At 36.7% G+C, this 18,922-nt stretch overlaps 1 protein-coding gene across 2 annotated transcripts; it reads right to left on the reverse strand.

The window, feature by feature from the left end:
- Window positions 1-2,383: 2,383 nt before the first annotated feature.
- Window positions 2,384-18,118, reverse strand: LOC128236250 (methionine synthase reductase-like). Of its 2 annotated transcripts, none has more exons than XM_052951132.1 (13): window positions 18,052-18,118; window positions 15,894-16,049; window positions 15,121-15,271; window positions 14,246-14,363; window positions 10,474-11,266; window positions 9,774-9,917; window positions 8,527-8,612; window positions 7,550-7,706; window positions 6,917-7,097; window positions 6,062-6,339; window positions 5,582-5,793; window positions 5,224-5,465; window positions 2,384-4,878 (listed from the first exon to the last, which is right to left on the reverse strand). In XM_052951132.1, exons 1-13 carry the CDS (start codon window positions 18,076-18,078, stop codon window positions 4,799-4,801), a joined length of 2,625 nt encoding a protein of 874 aa, XP_052807092.1. In that variant the 5' UTR covers window positions 18,079-18,118; the 3' UTR covers window positions 2,384-4,798. The 2 variants fall into 2 exon arrangements, with proteins under 2 accessions (XP_052807092.1, XP_052807093.1); XM_052951133.1 differs by having other exon boundaries at window positions 15,894-16,074; window positions 18,052-18,117.
- Window positions 18,119-18,922: the final 804 nt, after the last annotated feature.

Here is an 18,922-nt window from a genome sequence, read left to right on the forward strand (position 1 = left end):
CCCCTCATGGTGTTACATGAGTCCAGTAGCATACAAACTAGACCCACTTGTCCCACGGCAGTTCAAGTCTCTCAAACAGGGTTTCAAATTCCATGAAAATTGATTCAGAATCAGCCCTTGTGATTTTTAAGGAGGCCAAATGTCTCAACACTATTTCTTTCTCTATAGCAGAAAAATAGCTGCAACAGTTTTCTCATTGTTTGTGTTTGTTGACTTGTCTTAGTTGAAACAAAACCGAGATCCATTAACCCCTCCACATGTTCATCATTGAAATGGCTAGCCACTCCGTAAGTTATCTTGTATGATGATGTACACCTTTGAAGTTTTAATTCACTGAGAGCTTTTGTATCTTTGGCAAGTGTCTTAAGTAAGACACACTACTGTGGTGCCAGGGAGCATGTTCAGCCATAAATCCAAGTATCATGGCCTCTGGATTGAATTGTCAGTCAATGACAGGAACAACTGGATGCACTGGCTGAGTTGTCTGTTCATCCCTGACTTTTGTAACTATCAACATACCTGGAAATACAAATTACAACTATAGAATTTAAATCTCACTCAAACTGGGTCCTCAAGAAGTTTTGTTGAACTGTCTCAAATAGAAAATAAAATGACTGCCTCTACGTAATATATATTACTACTACAAAATATTTATTCATTTTTTTTTAAATTTGAACCAAACCAATTTTCATTTGAACCATAAAGGTCAACAGCCACTTCTTATTGAGAACAATGCTTCAAACATTATGAGAATAATAAAGAAACGGTTTACAGCGTAAATTTCCATCGGCCAAACAAAATTTGTAAAATAAAAATCGATTATTATGACACAATCCGAATCGGGATGTCCGAAATAATGTTACATGCGCAAAATTCATTCTCAGTTTGATCACTTTCTATTAACTTAAAAAGAAACGTTTCAGGAATTTCTCTTAAAAATAAATGGCAAATATACCCTTGAAATCGACGAATCGATGTTTTTAGAAGTTGGTGGTGGTCGTTTTTTTCCCAATTTTCAAATACCCGTTCATTCGTCTTCGTCGTCTGTCATATCCGGATGCGACCATCCGGATACTGTCTTCTGGTCCCATCGGTAATTTCCGTAATCACCGGAGGCTATCTTAACCAATCATATAGCTCGATTGCCAAGACGTAATTAGGTTCGTTAATTACCGGCTTTACGCTTCCGGAAAACTCACCTTTTGCACCCATATTGTTCGAACTGAGCTCGCATCGCTCCCTGTACCCCTCCCTCCTAGAAAAAAACTCAACGGATTTACATTAATCTCAAAATCGATCCGTGAGGCCTTCAATCCGGATTAATCCGGAAGTTTATCATCCCTGCAACAGGTATGGGGCGGTAAAATGCCGTCGGGGCTTATCCGACATTAATGTCACTCGAGTTAGCTGGCGTTTGCCGTCGATCACTGACAGAACGACATGGTACTTCGACAATGAGGGGGGGGGAGGGTCTTAGTTGGCTAGACATACGTCAATGAACATATATGTACATCGCATTCCTCTCCAACGGTTAAAGATGCACTTTTACTCCCAAATATGCAGTACCACAATTCAATTGTTTTAATTTACCGAAAAGGATGAAAACATATCAGAATCAATGGTTATTATGAAGGATTCCGTGTTTAATTTGAAAGAAAGGTGTTGTTGTTGCTGTTCTTGTTGAGTTTGTTAAGGTCTGCCCGCGCCCTATAGTCGCTGCATTATGGCTTGACCCCGTCACACCCCCAAGTGTGACTGAAACATTTTTGATGCCAAAGGGGGAGGTTTTCCCCCACCGTTTTGTGGGATATTCGCCAATGAGTAATTTTGAACTCCAAATGCCGCTGGCCCTACGATGAATGATATCTAGAGTGGTCCCACAGCTCTGACTATTCGATATGGTTTTATTTTTTTGGTCTTAACTTATTGTTATATAGAAATTGGATAGCACGCGTGTCTTAAAAATCTTTAACTATTGTAAGTTTGGTATTTCATAAAGGATAAAGCAATTTACAAGAAAGTGTTCTGAAAAAAGGTGCAGAAAACACTGTATTTCTACCTTATGAGAGGATAGTTGATCATTGTAAATCTTTTAGGACCAACAGTCTTTTAATTTTTGGGCGTCTTCAGCTAAATACACGTTACAAACTTGTTATCAGTAATTAATATTTTCCATGAATGCATTATATGGTATGTAGGTTTATCACTCATATTTTATGTTTGTTATACATGTGTATGCATTGATTTTAAAAAAACGAATATCATTACAAGTGAGACAATGCCGAATTTCTAAATCATATCATTTAAAATAATATGATTATTAAGAATCTTAACATTGGTTAACTTAAAACAAGATATTGCTTATACAACAAAACAAGTAATACTGATTTGATACATTTTTATAACTTAAAATCAAAAACATAATTTCTTTTACACCAATAAAACAAGAAACAACAACCGTTAAAAGTTGAAGCAATAACAATAACACAGACAAATGGATGAAGAAATGCAAAATGAAAAGGTGTCGTCTCATTTTATAACCATTCATTTTATAATCATTCGCCAGAGAATACAACTTGACTAAAACCAATTTCATATTCCCAATGATTCTTTAAATGCTTGAATGTTGTTATTAAAATATACGAATAATTTCATCATTTCATAAGAGGCAATTTCATATTTTGATGCCGGTTGGCTTAGCTAGATTATAATTTGAAAGGGTATTGCCCACTGATTACTCATTTTAAAATATAATGCCTAAAAAATCACTATAGAAAAAAATTACATATATTTTTTATTATTAACACTGAAATGGATTGAAATTATCTGTGTTTTGCATTGTTTCAAAGCCAAAAGAGCTTGTTTGAAATAATTTTGCAATATAATTTTCTTTTCATTTTTTTTCTGCTCAAATTGCTAGCTCTTCAAATGAAACCAGCCTTTTATGGGGTCATCAGGCATCCAAAAACAACATAATTAGACATCAACAAGAGGCCCATAATGGCCTATGCTCTACTGGCATGGCTCTTGTGGTCATTTTTAATCCAGAGCATGTATGTATGGGTATAAGGCAACAGACATATAGTTCACGTTTTGTGTTTGGGTTACCTGAAAACGTTGCACGTTCAACATCTGAGGACAGAAAGTATTGTAAGCAGATTAGTTGCATGAACTATTTTAATATGTGCCAAGTAAAGGTCATCTGACAAAAAAAATGCTTTCAAAACTGTACTCATGGTCAAAATTTCTGTAGTTTTAAAAATAAAAGTTGGTCAAAAGGTCAAAGTCAAGGACATCTTAGGACAACATTGATGTTCATTTGCAGAACTGTAGACATGGTCTAAATATCATTGCTGTAGCTTTGAACATAAAAAAGGTCAAAAGGGGCATATTTTCAACTGTTTTGCTTGACAGTCATCATATGATGCTCCACAACAAATATCAAAGGTATGAGCCTTGTGGTTAAAAACAAGAAGATTTTGAAAAAGTTCTTAAATAAGTCTCTAGAAAACTTGTGACCACCGGGCAATGCCAGTTTTGACCCCAGGGTCATAATTTGAACAACCATGGTAGCAGACCATTAAATTGTGCCTTATTCAAAAGAGCAAATGTCTGCATAGCTGGTTCCGACAAAAAGATTTTCAAACATTCCCAATTTAAGTATACCAAACCTGTGAACCCTGGGGGAGTAATGACCCCAGGGGCATAATTTAAACAAACATTCGCAAGCAAGTGTGCTGAGATGGATGCGCAAACACACAAAAAGATTTTCAAACATTTCCCAATTTAAGTTTACCAAACCTGTGAACCCTGGGCGTGGCAAGTAATGACCCCAGGTGCATAATTTGAACAAACATTCACAACCAATTTGTTAGATGAATGTGCGAACTACAGACACTTAGAGCTAAAAAATGGCCTTTGGGCTTTCAACAAGAACAAGGCAGTGTTATTCACAAAATCAACTGCAGAACCAAAAAGCAAGTTGTCTCCCTTAATCCTAGACTTGACTTTACATGTACATGTAAACTTGGCTAAAAATAGAATTTTTTAAAACTTTCAATGCCCATAATCTAGGCATGCATGGGCGGATATGGCTGGTTTTTGAAAGGAACCGAGCTCTAATGGATATCTAAATACTGTACAAGTTTCATCGAGATACAATCAAAACTGAAGACTGTATCGAGTTAACAAAAAATTGTTTGCAGACGCACGGACACACATACTACGTACACATTACCATCGCATAAGCTCTTTTGGCCTTTGGCCAGTAGAGCTCAAAACCCAAGGGCTCTCGCAGTCGGTGACTTGGACGAAGTGGTTGCCTAAAATTCCCACACTTCGTCCATTTGTAACATCAAAGTGACATTGACTTTTTTAGCGTATTGTAAATCGGTCAATCAGGGAGTATTTGGCTACTGTTCCAGCAGTTTAAACCTGATCATACCTAATGCCTCACTTTTCAACTGCTGGCAAAAAAGTAAAACATGTATTAAAGAAACAATTTGAGATCAATTGTAATCTCATAAGGTTTCAGCTAAGTTTCAACCAGAGTCTAGTGCCAATGTAGTATTGCACTTGCATTCTCATCAACTCATGATCAGTTAAGCAAACAAAGGTTCCAAGTTGTTCTATAAAAGTTTATAATTATCATTTCTACATAGGAAAAATCACACTGGGAAAGGTTGTTCACTGTCATGGCGGGCAGTTGTCTGGATGTCATCTTCACTGTTTGATTGTCCTCTGTCTTTCCTTGATTCTGATTAGCTGCCTCACTCTCATCCCCTCTTCTGATTGGCTGTTATGTCCAGACGTCCTCCCTGTACCGCCTATCCAACCTCAGTTTCATCACAAGATTTCCTGCCTCTTCCTCAGTAATACCTAAACATTATAAAAAAAAATGTTCCAATACATTTTGCCATCAAAACATATTTAACAATACTTGCCAAATATTGATACATTTATACGTTTTCTTTTTTTGTGTTACTAAGCCATTAATGTGGCATAAACTGGGGCCCTGGCAAAATAGTTGTTTAAAAAGGAAATCAATATTATTTTCTTAATGTTTGGTACAAATGGCTCTTTGTTAGGCGGAATAGTGCAAGTGCTTTCAAAATGATTAAATCAGGATAAGGTCATGTAATCCAAAGATTCTGTAGCTGTTAACAAACCTCAGTTATTTTCTGCATACTTGATTATAATTGAAACCTTTACAATCATTCTTACCTTTCTCCTTGGCTATGATGTCTACAAATGCTTTGTTCACATCCTTGGCCATGTTTGTGGCATCCCCACAAACACAGATACATGCCCCCGACCCCTCTATAAGGCTAACTAAGTCAGCATCATGGGCCCGAATATTATCCTGTACGTAGCGAGGTGATCCCTCTGGCTGTCCAATATCACGAGAGAAACTCACACAAAGCTTTGTCAGGACCGAGCTCGACTCAAAATCTTCTAGCTGTTCTCTGTAAGCATATACAGATATATCATTGACTTGAAAGATGCTTTTGATTTTCATGTTAATTTACAGAATGATCAATAATTCCTATTAAATATTATAATATATAAATCATTTGCTTACCTAAACAGATAATCTCTGTCTTTATGCCTGCAGCCAGAGAATAAATAGATATCCCCATACTGGACCTCTGATTGGTTATGCCTTTGCCATGCCCTTTCTTCCAGGTAGCCAATGAATGGTGCCACTCCAGTCCCTGGACCAATCAGAATCAAGGGCACTGTGTCATCATCAGGCAGACGAAAGTGCTGATTGGTTCTTGTGAATATTGGTACCTGAAAGCATAAATGTTGAGATGTTTGCATAATTGGTTTTCAAATTTTTCCAGCTACAAGTCTGTCAAGAAAGCAGAGGAAAACATTTAGCAAAATTCACCTTTGCTTCTCCTTTATAACCAATCTTTATACATCTCACAAGATATGTTAATTAATTAAGATGCATTTAAAAAACTATTATGTATTGAATCAATTTTGTAACAGTATAAGCATGAATCAAACTAAATAAAATATTCTGTGGACAAATGTATCAAAGATAAAAACAAACCTTTATATGATTTATTTTTAGTGCTTCCAATTTTTCAAGTAGATCACCATCGTCCACCTTCGATACACTGAGTTTACTGTCCCCTGACCCTGCTGTCTGTATCCTTCCCTGTGGCCGGAGTGAATCCAGCCATCCTGTGCACACTCCCCTTCTCTGGTAGGTGCGGCCCTGCTTGGCAGATATCTCAACAATGTTGAATACAAATTGCAGACTGCTATGGGTTGTACGTTGAGATGTACACACTGAATATGGTCTGGGTTGTAGCCTTGGAAGATGCTCTAAATAAGAAAAACAAAATAATCATAAATAAACTACAAATGGGGACCATTTCTTTGCTTTGACCCTATTTATTCAGATAATATAAATTAACATAGAGGTTTCATCGTTTTCATAAGAGGTCATGCAACCCTTTTTAGTCAGTATTAAGTATTAAGAAAATGCTTAATACTGACTAAAAAGGGTTGCATCCAGGCACAAATAGCAGATGGTTATACTGTAAACTAATTCACTTTAGCTTGAATGTGAAGACAGCTCAAAGCCGCTTAAATCCCTTTTAAGTTGTTTTCCAGGGCAGAAAACAGTTCTGTTAAATTTTTGAGATGCATTAAGAACATTCTCTGGTGCAGATCGAACCGACTTGGGTGAGAGGTAATTCAACATAGACCACTCTCACCTGCTGCAGGTGATTTACAAAATCATATTGTCATCTACCTGGTATATCTTCAAATTTCAATTTGACATAATAATCAATTCATCAAACACCTTCACTTTTTTTTTATCTTTGTATGGTATTTTAGTATACAAAATAAGAATACATGTATAATAATAATAAGTCACTTTTGAGCAAAAACTGACCAATCAAAGCCTCGATAGGTGGGGTGCATGATGGGAAATGGTTGAGGATATCAAGAGGGCTAAGTTCAGGCTCTCTGATGTACTGGCTGTAGTGGGCCATTCCTTGTTTACTACACAGTTCCTGCAGACGACGTTTCTGCTCAGGGTCTTTCGTGTGATCAACTAACACTCTCAATAGGGCCTGAAAAAGGAACAGTACTTGAATGAGTATTATGATGGGTGCTAACAGCTAGTCATTTTAAATCCTGAAAAATAGCTGAGGGTCTGTTTAATTAACAGGGATTCATGCCAAAAGGTTTTGACCTCTTTGGAAATTGTTTCCAAAGTCATTTATATTCATTTCACAGTACTTCCTACTGTTTTTGATGCAAATGTTTATGCAAAAAACAAATCTCTGAATCATGAACTTACTAATCCTGAACTTTAGAACCCCTGTATAAAACATAGGGTGTAGGATGATGACGGGATCTCAGCCTTGTTTGCATCTCAGCTCTTGTAGACAAGGTTTCTCTCTGGGTTACAAATTCTGATAATATAAATTAACCTTGCCCTACAGATACTTTATATGAAATACATGCATCAGATTTATATTTATTATAATTGATCTATGATTCATATCAGTACAATCAGTACCTTCTTTGGTGGCTGCCGAATATCAAGGCAAGTCATAAGTAGATGTCTGGGGGTACAGACAGGTGGCACGTGACTAGGGACATTGGCATTTCTCTTCTTCGTTGCTGTCAATACAGTTATCTGCATTGTTGTGTCTGCTTTGTCCTCTAGGCCTAACCTGTTGAATTGATCTTATTTTGTAAATGTAAGATAATTATAACCTTAAAAGTGATTTATGGTTTATGAGTGATTTCACTTTATTTAAAGCTTTTCAGCGGTTTCTGGAATTAATGGTGGATTATCTTAATAAACTCTCTGTTTGAAACAGTGAGTCTTTAAAATATAATTTCACTGCTTCACTAACTTAATCCAACACAGTGCTGGGTAGAAGAATCAATGCTGTCATTTGGCTAATAAAATATGGCAAGATTTCCAGTTGAATATAAATTAAATATTGATTTCCATGAATTATAAACATGAAATAAACAGAAATATTTTTTTGCTTCAGTGTAAGATTGCAATATATTTCACCCCATTAACTTTAACTTTTGGTGCTGCTTACTCAGTGAACTATAATATATTGCTATTTTACACTTTAATGACATTGTGAAACCTCGCTTTTAGGAATGTTGGAGTATTTTTTTAATAGTAACATTTATAAACATTAGTATACATTATTTTAAACATCTTCAAAAATGCAAAACAAATGGTGCTTGTTACAATAAGATAACTATATTAATGACGGAAATATTTAATTTCATAAAAATGACATTCAAACATCTCTGATTTGGGTTTCAGGACTGGTCTCGGGAGCTCAGAGCTTAAACAATTATTTTAAGTTATTTTCAGAGCATACATGTATAGACAATAACATTCCTGCTGTGGCTTTCTTTTGCAAACAACTTTAAAAGCTTAACTGCATTATTTTTAAAAAAGGTTTACAGGTGTGCCAGAGTTTTGCAGCCACTCAATTATTTGCATAACAAAACAATTTGTACCTTGTCAGTAGCATGTCTACTTCCTTGGCATCATTTGGGCAGATGACAGAGATTGCGTCTCCTGGCTGGTACTCTATACCACTGTCCTGTAAAAAGCAATACGTACATATGAAATATTCTTTATTTCCATATAAAATATTATTAAATGATTTTTTGTAAAAATAATCGTAACTTTTTAATGGATACAGCATCTAATAAGGTCTAGTAAGGTTGAATGGCCCCATTGTTCAGAACTTGGTTAAAGTTAACTATGTGATTTAGGACATTATTGTTAACTTTTAAAGGTGAAATATCTGATTATGGGCTCATATATTTAAATAAAACGAGTACTGCTAAAACAGATATTGTTAGTTTGGTTAAGGAAACTGCAAATCATAAATGTGTCCATGAAACTTACCGGTACACAGCAGAAAAGCTTTAAAATTAACAACAATTTTATCAACATAGTCATTAACTTTAACAAGGTTCTGAACAATCTGCCCAATGACTCACTGTTCACGGAAGTGTAATAAAATTTATGTTCTTTGTAACTTAACTTCATTCCATATATTTTTATTTGGCAAATGCCCAATTCTGGTCACTTTTTAGATTATTTTTTAAATACCAATGTTACGTATGTTCATTGTTTACAAGAAGGGCATTTCTACCAAATTATCTTGATTCCTTAGTCGCATTTTCTCAAAGTTTGAAAAGTTATAAAGTTCTGCTTAACCAAGAAAGTTGCCAAGCAACACCTGTCATTTTAACGCCGCAGAGTGCCTTAATATTCAAACAATTTCAATACGTGGATTTTCCCTATTTTATCTCACTACACACCACAAACACATGAGTTGTTGTTGTAAACATCCATTTATATTGTCTTACCTTACCTTAAAACGTTTTTTTTTCACTTCATTATCATATAAACATACATTATTCCTAAATATCATACTGATCTAAACTTACAAATGTATATATTTACATACACTGCTGGTGTATTGATTTATTAACTGGTAAGATTTATTTTTATATATCTATCAAATTGATAGTATTTTGAATATACTTCATTGGTTCTAGTGTCAGACAAATTGTAATAAAATAAATAATAAATGTTGCTGTGTTATTTCTTTTCATTTTCTTTGTCTGATTATATAGGCACTGTCTAGAATAAGGCACTTGCCCAGAATAAAACACTTTTACTCCATAATTCACTTTTTGCAGGAGACTTAGAAGAAACTAAAAGTTAAGTAAACAAAGATATAACTAACAGAGATATCAAGTTCCACAGCAAGAGTTTTCTTCACAGCAGTGGGGTGTGTCAGCTGGTTTATTGACACCACTGTTGCCATGGTAACAGGAGAGGCAGCTGAGGGCATGGCACATCCATTCTGGAGCGGTATTTGCTCAACATCCTGTGGAATTACAAAAACCATGATTTTTAAATGACATTATCATTTTCTTTATGTCTTATGCTTTATATAAGAGTATATTTAAGAAATGATTTGCGTAATTGATGTCACAGGGTATGAGTGCAGCTGGGCTGGTTCAAGTTTGTGGAGTCCGAAAAAAATGCACTTCTCAAACGGATCCATGATCTGTTACATAAAGTAACAAAACCGGATGCACACAAACACATACACAAACATGTCTACCATTACTATATCCCCTTCGCCTTTCTGGTAGGATGATTAGGAGGCCTTATGTGCTTTGTTACTTACTGATTTTTAAAATAATTACGGTTTTCTATGATTTGCGGTTTTCTATGATTTTAATTGGGTATTTATGTAAATTAGCACCTTTTTCTGTTACTTTGGGACTTTTGCAAAGAATTCTTTTGAATTTGTTTTGAAAAACAAGAGTATTACCCTTAATCAACTTTTTGAAAAATGTTGAAACCATGACTGTACTGGTGTAAGAAATCGGGCTTGTTCATTAAAAAATTTCCTATCACAACTATCCCATTCTTACACAGGTTTGTTCTGGTAGAAACTCGACCTTCAGATACTCAGCGGGTAGAGCAGGAACTGTCAAAGTACTCTCCGACAATGGAGGTACCGAAAGTCGAACTCCACTAGATAGATTATCTCCCCCACTACCAGTACATGTTTCTTTGGTCTGAGTGAATTGGCTACTACAATTTGCGTTTTTGCTATCATTCAAATGTTGCACAGAACTGTCCCCAGCAGGTTTGTCATCAACTTTTACATTTTGCGTCCCATTTTCTTTTTTTTCTGTATCACCTGAAGCTTTTGGGTCTGAGTTTGGAATATCACAGCTTAAGCTTATTTCATGATCAGTCTTGTCTGTCTGACTGTCACTTCCACTTGATCCCCCAAAAGTCACATTTACACTGTTTTGATCTGAATTACTGTGTTTTGTAACATTGTCAGCACAACTACAATTTGCACTTTCATCGGTAGTGATATTAGTTTCAACAAAATTGCTCTCCCCATTCACTAGTTTTGCTACTTCCGGGCTCAGTCCAGTCTCACCTTCCCCATTTACAGTTTTTGCTTTTTCTGGGCTCACCCCAGTCTCCCCTTCCCTGTGTATTGTTTTTGCTTTTTCTGTGCTGAACCCTGTCTCCCCAACCCCATTTACTGTATTCCTTCCTTCCCCATCCAATGTTTTTTCATGATCCTGGTTCAACCCTACTTTCTTCCCTCCCCCTCCTCCATCCCCTTTGGGATCTGGCAGGTTCAAGAACGTTCTCAAGGCTGGAAATAATCCCTCTATCCATGGTTCTACAACTACCTCCAATCTGAAAATAAAATCAATTTTTTTAATTAAATCATTTATTTCAAAGATCTCAACGTGAGAATGTTTCTTTGGGAAGAATTTGTGGGTGACCAGTTGAAAAAGATGTTTGTGTCAATTCTTTGTAATAAAATAGAGAATAATGTACACACACATTGTACATAAGCCAGAAAGCTTGTACATTATTTCTCCCATCTCAGATAAGTAGATCTAACAAGAGCTGTCACAGTATGTGACGAATGCCCCCGAATGTGACCTACGAACAAGGTCAGTACATGAAAAGTTGATCTTGCCTTACGTGTCAAATACATATGGCAAGTTATTTTAAATTGCCTCTGAACATAAAAAAATACCACCCATACTTGACAACCTACACTGTTATGTCCTTATATTCAGAATTCCCTTGTGAATAAACACTTAGTGTATCTTTCACTTTAGAGGTAGGGACATGGGTCTTGCACACGACACGTTGTCTTCATATGTGGAACACATGTAGCAAGTGATTTTAAAATCTGTCCATACAAGGGAAAGTAACAGCCCTGACACGACAACCTATACTCTATGTCCTTATATGCAGCACTCCATTGTGAATAAACACTAAGTGTGACCTTGACCTTTGAGGTAGGGACACGGGTCTTGCACGTGACACGTCGTCTTGGTATGTAGAACACATGTGTCAAGTTTTTTTAAAATCTGTCCATACAAGGGAAAGTTACAGCCCGGACACGACAACCTATACTCTATGTCCTTATATGCAGCACTCCATTGTGAATAAACACTATGTGTGACCTTGACCTTTGAGGCAGGGACACGGGTCTTGCACACGACACGTCGTCTTGGTATGTGGAACACATGTGGCAAGTTTTTTTAAAATCTGTCCATACAAGAGAAAGTTACAGCCCGGACACGACAACCTATACTCTATGTCCTTATATGCAGCACTCCATTGTGAATAAACACCTAAGTGTGACCTTGACCTTTGAGGTAGGGACACAGGTCTTGCAGGCGACGCGTCGTCTTGGTATGTGGAACACATGTGGCAAGTTATTTTAAAATCTGTCCATACAAGGGAAAGTTACAGCCCGGACACGACAACCTATACTCTATGTCGTTATATGCAGCACTCCATTGTAAATAAACTCTAAGTGTGACCTTGACCTTTGAGGTAGGGACACGGGTTTTGCACGCGACACGTCGTCTTGGTATGTGGAACACATGTGGCAAGTTATTTTAAAATCTGTCCATACAAGGGAAAGTTACAGCCCGGACACGACAACCTATACTCTATGTCCTTATATGCAGCACTCCATTGTAAATAAACACTAAGTGTGACCTTGACCTTTGAGGTAGGGACACGGGTCTTGCACACGACACATCGTCTTGGTATGTGGAACACATGTGGCAAGTTATTTTAAAATCTGTCCATACAAGAGAAAGTTACAGCCCTGACACGACAACCTATACTCTATGTCCTTATATGCAGCACTCCATTGTGAATAAACACTAAGTGTGACCTTGACCTTTGAGGTAGGGACACGAGTCTTGCACGCGACACGTCGTCTTGGTATGTGGAACACATGTGGCAAGTTATTTTAAAATCTGTCCATACAAGGGAAAGTTACAGCCCGGACACGACAACCTGTACTCTATGTCCTTATATGCAGCACTCCATTGTGAATAAACACTAAGTGTGACCTTGACCTTTGAGGTAGGGACACGGGTCTTGCACGCGACACGTCGTCTTGGTATGTGGTACACATGTGGCAAGTTATTTTAAAATCTGTCCATACAAGGGAAAGTTACAGCCCGGACACGACAACCTGTACTCTATGTCCTTATATGCAGCACTCCATTGTGAATAAACACTAAGTGTGACCTTGACCTTTGAGGTAGGGACACGAGTCTTGCACGCGACACGTCGTCTTGGTATGTGGTACACATGTGGCAAGTTATTTTAAAATCTGTCCATACAAGAGAAAGTTACAGCCCGGACACGACAACCTATGCTCTATGTCCTTATATGCAGCACTCCATTGTGAATAAACACTAAGTGTGACCTTGACCTTTGAGGTAGGGACACGAGTCTTGCACGCTACACGTCGTCTTGGTATGTGGAACACATGTGGCAAGTTATTTTAAAATCTGTCCATACAAGGGAAAGTTACAGAGCCGGACGGACGGACGGTGCGATTTTAATATGCCCACCTTCGGGGGCATAAAAAATTGGCCATACTGTAAATCCTTATCTTGCCCAGGGGCAAAGATAAAACAAGTACCCGTATGGAACTTCTTTTTAATTGTCATCACACAATTACCTCCCTTGCTGCAGACAGTCGTCTGTAGCATCATCGAAACCTGGTCTTGTGGCAATATTTTAAATCTAAATTAATTATTTCTCACTTCAAATGGCACCCAAAAAAGGTTTTCACGCTGCATTCAAGAAATTATGCTGCACTCTCAATAGAACTATTTAAAGAACGATTCGACTATTTACATAATCTGAATCAATGTGCACATATCCATGACAACCACGAATTATCATATATCTATACACAAATTGTTTTCACTATGCATAAAAGAGTACCAGTGAATAAATTTTAAATTTATATAGTTTAACTGGTATATAAGGTGGGAGAAAAAGAATCTACCATAGCCGCGGGTGTAACCTTGTTTTCGCAAAACAGCCTACGCTCAGGATGGGATGCACCTATCTCACACATTCGGCCATGGATGATACATGTACTTATATTCTTTGCACTTTAAACAAATAATCTCAAACAATATTTATCTGTGATTGGTAAAATGTACATCTGTGACATTATAATAAAGCCAAACTACAATAATTCAACCATCTCTTCGCAAAAGTTATGTGCTGTTATATATATATCACCTGGTACCAATAACAAATCCTACTCAAAAACGCCACACACACAGACACTTTCTCCTTTTAACTGTTAAATAATCCACTGTTCAGTGAACTCACCCGACAGCATCATCAGCAAACCCAGGCGAGTACAAGTGACCGGCTCCCAGCTCTTGTAAACGCTGGTCCAACGTCTTCCCACAGTTACAGAAGTTGGTGTAGTTTGAATCTCCAAGACCTTGGGAGAAAATTCATATAAGGTGTGATAAGACTGATGACTTTAATTGGTTTCCCATACTCAATTATGTGAGCAGGCAAAAAAATGGTTTATTCTTTGGTTTCGTTAAAGTTAGTCGAAATGTTTATTGATTGGTCAATATAATGCAATAATGACTGTTGACCATTGAATTGCTTGCATGTGCAAACTTTCCAAAAGATAAACTTCGGAGAAGTTATCCAGTTTTATACAATTGGCCACTGGCAACCCCATGTTATTTTGGTACCATTTTAAAGGATTTGATGTGACCAAAAATATTACAAACAATATCTTTTGGCCTTGAAAAATAGCTGAATATCTGGTATATTCTTTTAAACGTCCCAATTTCAGTTGAAAACCAAAATAAAGCACAAACTGTAACAACTTTGAAGTGTTCTTCCAGCCATTTATTTTACATATAAGTAAATAGCCAGCTTTATCCTTGCAAGTGGTACAAAGATATTAAGGGGTTGTCAGCCTTTAACATTTATCATTAGTTATTGCCAATGACTCTGGGTGCCTATTCACTAACGTCTTGTTTGTTGGAGTTTCAGACTTTAAATGTCTATCACTTAAATATTTTGTTAATCAATGATACTCTTTATTTTCAGCTCGTACCATAGATTGTTTGTTCTTCAGTTTAATTTAAATGGTTTTCTACTGAAAACCATTCAATATTCTTATTATAATCAAAAATACTTTCAACAAGGCTCATAATTTTTTGCTTGTAAATGTTTACCCAGTAATGTGTATTTCAGACCGGAAAGGTAGTTGTCCTTCAGTGTCTTCTTCTTCAGTCGACGTACAAACTTGAGGGCTGTATCTGGGGGTTCCCCATCGCCGGTGGTGGAGATGACTATCACAACACACTTAATCCTCTCGATGTTAAACTGAAAAATAAAAAGAATGTGAATAAACTGTATTAACAACAACTGTAAGTCAAAATAAATAAGTGTCATTTTGGGGAGGGGGTCATGAATTTGTGAAACTACTTATGGTACCTATAAATATAATTTGTTCAAGATTGTAATAATTATGCAACTCTGGTCAACATGATTTTAATCTCTGCTGATCAAGTTTCAGCACATTCATTGCTCCATACTTAAAAGAACACAATATAGAATAATTTAGGCAACAAGCAATCAGTAAAATATACATGTGCTCTCTCTGAGAATTTCACGTTGAGAGCAGTCCTAACATTCCTCTCCATTAATACTGTAACGGTCCGCTGTAGGCGGCCGATGTGCGTTCATAGTGAAACGGTCAGCTGAAAGCGGCTGAGGTGCGTTCATAATCATATTCCGTATAAAACGGAATTACGTTCATACCGGATGTAAACTTGGTTGGTAATATGCAAATAAGCAAAGCCCGGGCTATGTGAGAATAGAGAAGTTAGTGTATATAAAGACCAGTGGACCCCTTCAGGGTTGAGCATGCTTTTCCCTGAAGGGATCTGTTGGTGTTTGTTTGGCTCGCACGTTACAATACTCCTACTCTAAAAGCAAAAGGTACCTTTTTCTCAGTTTTGCTGAGACAGTGCATGTCAGCCTGTAGCCCCTCTGCTGCTGACCTCTCGGCTATTTCCTCTGCTATGGCCTGAGCCTGCCCCGTCTGAGAGCCATACAGAAGCAGGAAGCGATTTCCAGCAGAGACTGGCATCTTTTTGGACTGTTTCAATAGTTATAAACTTCAGCTGTAGATTCATTAAAACAATATAAGTTGATAATAAACACATGCACCATCAACAGCAGACTAGTTATACTGTAAGGGTCCGCTGTAAGCAGCGGATGTGCGTTCATAATAATGTAACATGCCCCTGTAGGCGGAGGATGTGCATTCATAGTATAACATTCCGTCTACGTTCTGACTTCATAGTATGTATGTTTACTTGGTTGGTAATATGCAAATAAGCAAAGACCGGGCTCTCTATGAATTGAGAGTTTACTGTATATAAAGACCAGCGGACCCCTTCAGTGTTGAGCATGCTTTTCTCTGAAGAGATCTGTTGGCCTTGTTAGGCTCACACGTTGCATGTTACAATACGTTATAACAAGAGCCGTCGTAAGACAGCGCGCTCGACTATGCCGCTTTGACTTAGAAGTGAATACAATAATGATGTAATATTACCAAGTTTGGTCTCTTTATGTCAAACCCAACTAAACTTATTTGATACATAAGGTGACTTTGATGCTGCCCTCCCACCAACCCGCCCGAACAATGACACAAGTCATTCAAATAACTTGATTTCCCATTATGAAAATGTGGTTAAGAATATACAAATATGCCTTTCAAAAGAAAAAAAAAGAAAATCAAGGGCCATAATTTGTATTTCGGGTAAAATGGTGTTATGTTTCTTGTTGTAAGATGGATGTAAATAATTTTGAATTTTATTAAGTGCATTGAATGAATGGTATAGAAGTTTTTTTATTAAAATCCCAACTTGCCCTTAACTTTTACTTGCCTAAAACTATAAACTAAGTCAATCAGGGGCCATAACTTGTATCAAGGATATGGAGTTATGTAACCTCATTGGGTGATGGTCCTGAACAATTGTGTGAAGTATTAAGTCAATTGAATATAGGGTATAGATGTAATTAATAAATATCCCAACCTGCCCTAAAACTTTAACCTAAGTTCCATAGTCAATCAGGGGCCATAATTTGTATAAAAGATAATATGGAGTTATCTAACCTCATTATGTGATGGCTCTGAACAACTGTGTGAAGTATTAAGTCAATTGAATGAATGGAATTGGAGTTTTAAGTGAAAATCCCAACTTGCCCTAAAACTTCAACCTAAGTCAATCAGGGGCCATAACTTGTATTAAGGATAATATGGGGTTATGTAACCTCATTGTGTGATGTTCATAAACAACTGTGTGAAGTATTAAGTCAATTGAACAAAGGGTATAGAAGTTATTAATAAATATCCCAACCTGCCGTAAAACTTTAACCTAAGTTCCATAGTCAATCATGGGCCATAATCTGTGTAAAGAATAATATGGAGTTATCTAACCTCATCATGTGATGGCCCTGAACAACTATGTGAAGTATTAAGTCAATTAAATGAAGGGTATTGGACTAATAAGTGAAAATCCCAACTTGCACTAAAACTTTAACCGGACGGCGACACCAACGCCGGGGCGGGTAGTATAGCCCACCTATTCTTCGAATAGTTGAGCTAAAAAGTAAACTAATCATATAATTTTACCATTACAGAAAAATTTAAATACTACCAGTTTCTTGGCACCAAAGAATATTTTATAATATTTGTTGTACTTTGCTGAATTTTGCCCCAACTTGAATAATAAATTGACTAAACTTAAATATCCAATTAACAATTAACATTGCATGATGTGTCGTCATCGGTCTCACCATTAATTACTGTACATGTATGTGTATAAGATGATCCAATGCAAATTGCAGTGAAAACCTTCAAAATGATTTTAAAACATTTGTATCAAAATATTTTTACAATAAAAGAATCTGCAGAATCAGATATGTGACTTCACTGCAAATGCAATTATCCGAAATATCTATGTCCGAACTTAATACAACTACGATTACGAAACATCAAGATTTTCGTTAGTATCGTCTTAGTCGACATTGTTTACGACACGAAAACAATTAAGGTAATTAAATAACGTTTTTTCGCTTTTAAATATACTTACAATTAATCGAGCAAAGTTTTCATTCATGATATTAAAGACAAAATCAGCGACGGTCTGTTCACTGCGAAGTCCGTAGCAAAAATGATCAAGAGTGTGGGTTAAGCGTAAAGCCCGGCTTCCGGTACATGTATCAATTGTGATAAGGATGTTATACCAAGACCTCAGTTACTTAAAAAGTGCTACCAAGGCAAGATTTAGCATACAAAACAACGACAACAACTCTTACATATAATATGTTTTGATATGACCCAGCTAATAGATAATTTTTGCTTAAGAATGAACGGCCTCTGTTAACAAGATCGAGTACCGAAAACCATTTTATATTTTCCCAAAGTTGAATTTTGCACCTAACAAAAAAACAATCACATAAAGTAGTGAGCATTTAGAACAATTTATACAGTAGGTAATTCCCGACAGGCGTTTTTACAGGCCTGATGAGACCACTGCCACCAGGATTTTGACAGGCCTGGTGTGACGACCGCCGGGGATGTATCAACGTTTCCAAATATACATTTTTTATGGATGAAACAACTTCGATCGCAATCGGGAAACCTCGGCCATTATTCAACAAGTACGAAGTTATCCCGAAGCTAGCCGGAGATGGCCGGGTTGTTACGATTGCTTGGACCGTATTTAGAGTCTAATAAATTTCCCTGCTCCATGATTGGGGCCATGATTGTTTATTTCAATTGTCCATGTATGTGCATTCCTTACTGAAATAAATCTATCTGTAACAAATATTACTCCCAGTGTATGGATTTTAAACAACTAAATTTGCATATTTTCTATTCCTAATGGGTTTGTATGCTACGAATAAATGATGAATACCAACAACTAGAACGAACCCCAAATAAATAGCTAAACCAATGTT

This window comes from Mya arenaria, chromosome 5 (genome assembly GCF_026914265.1).
Source record: "Mya arenaria isolate MELC-2E11 chromosome 5, ASM2691426v1".
Lineage (NCBI taxonomy): Eukaryota > Metazoa > Mollusca > Bivalvia > Myida > Myidae > Mya > Mya arenaria.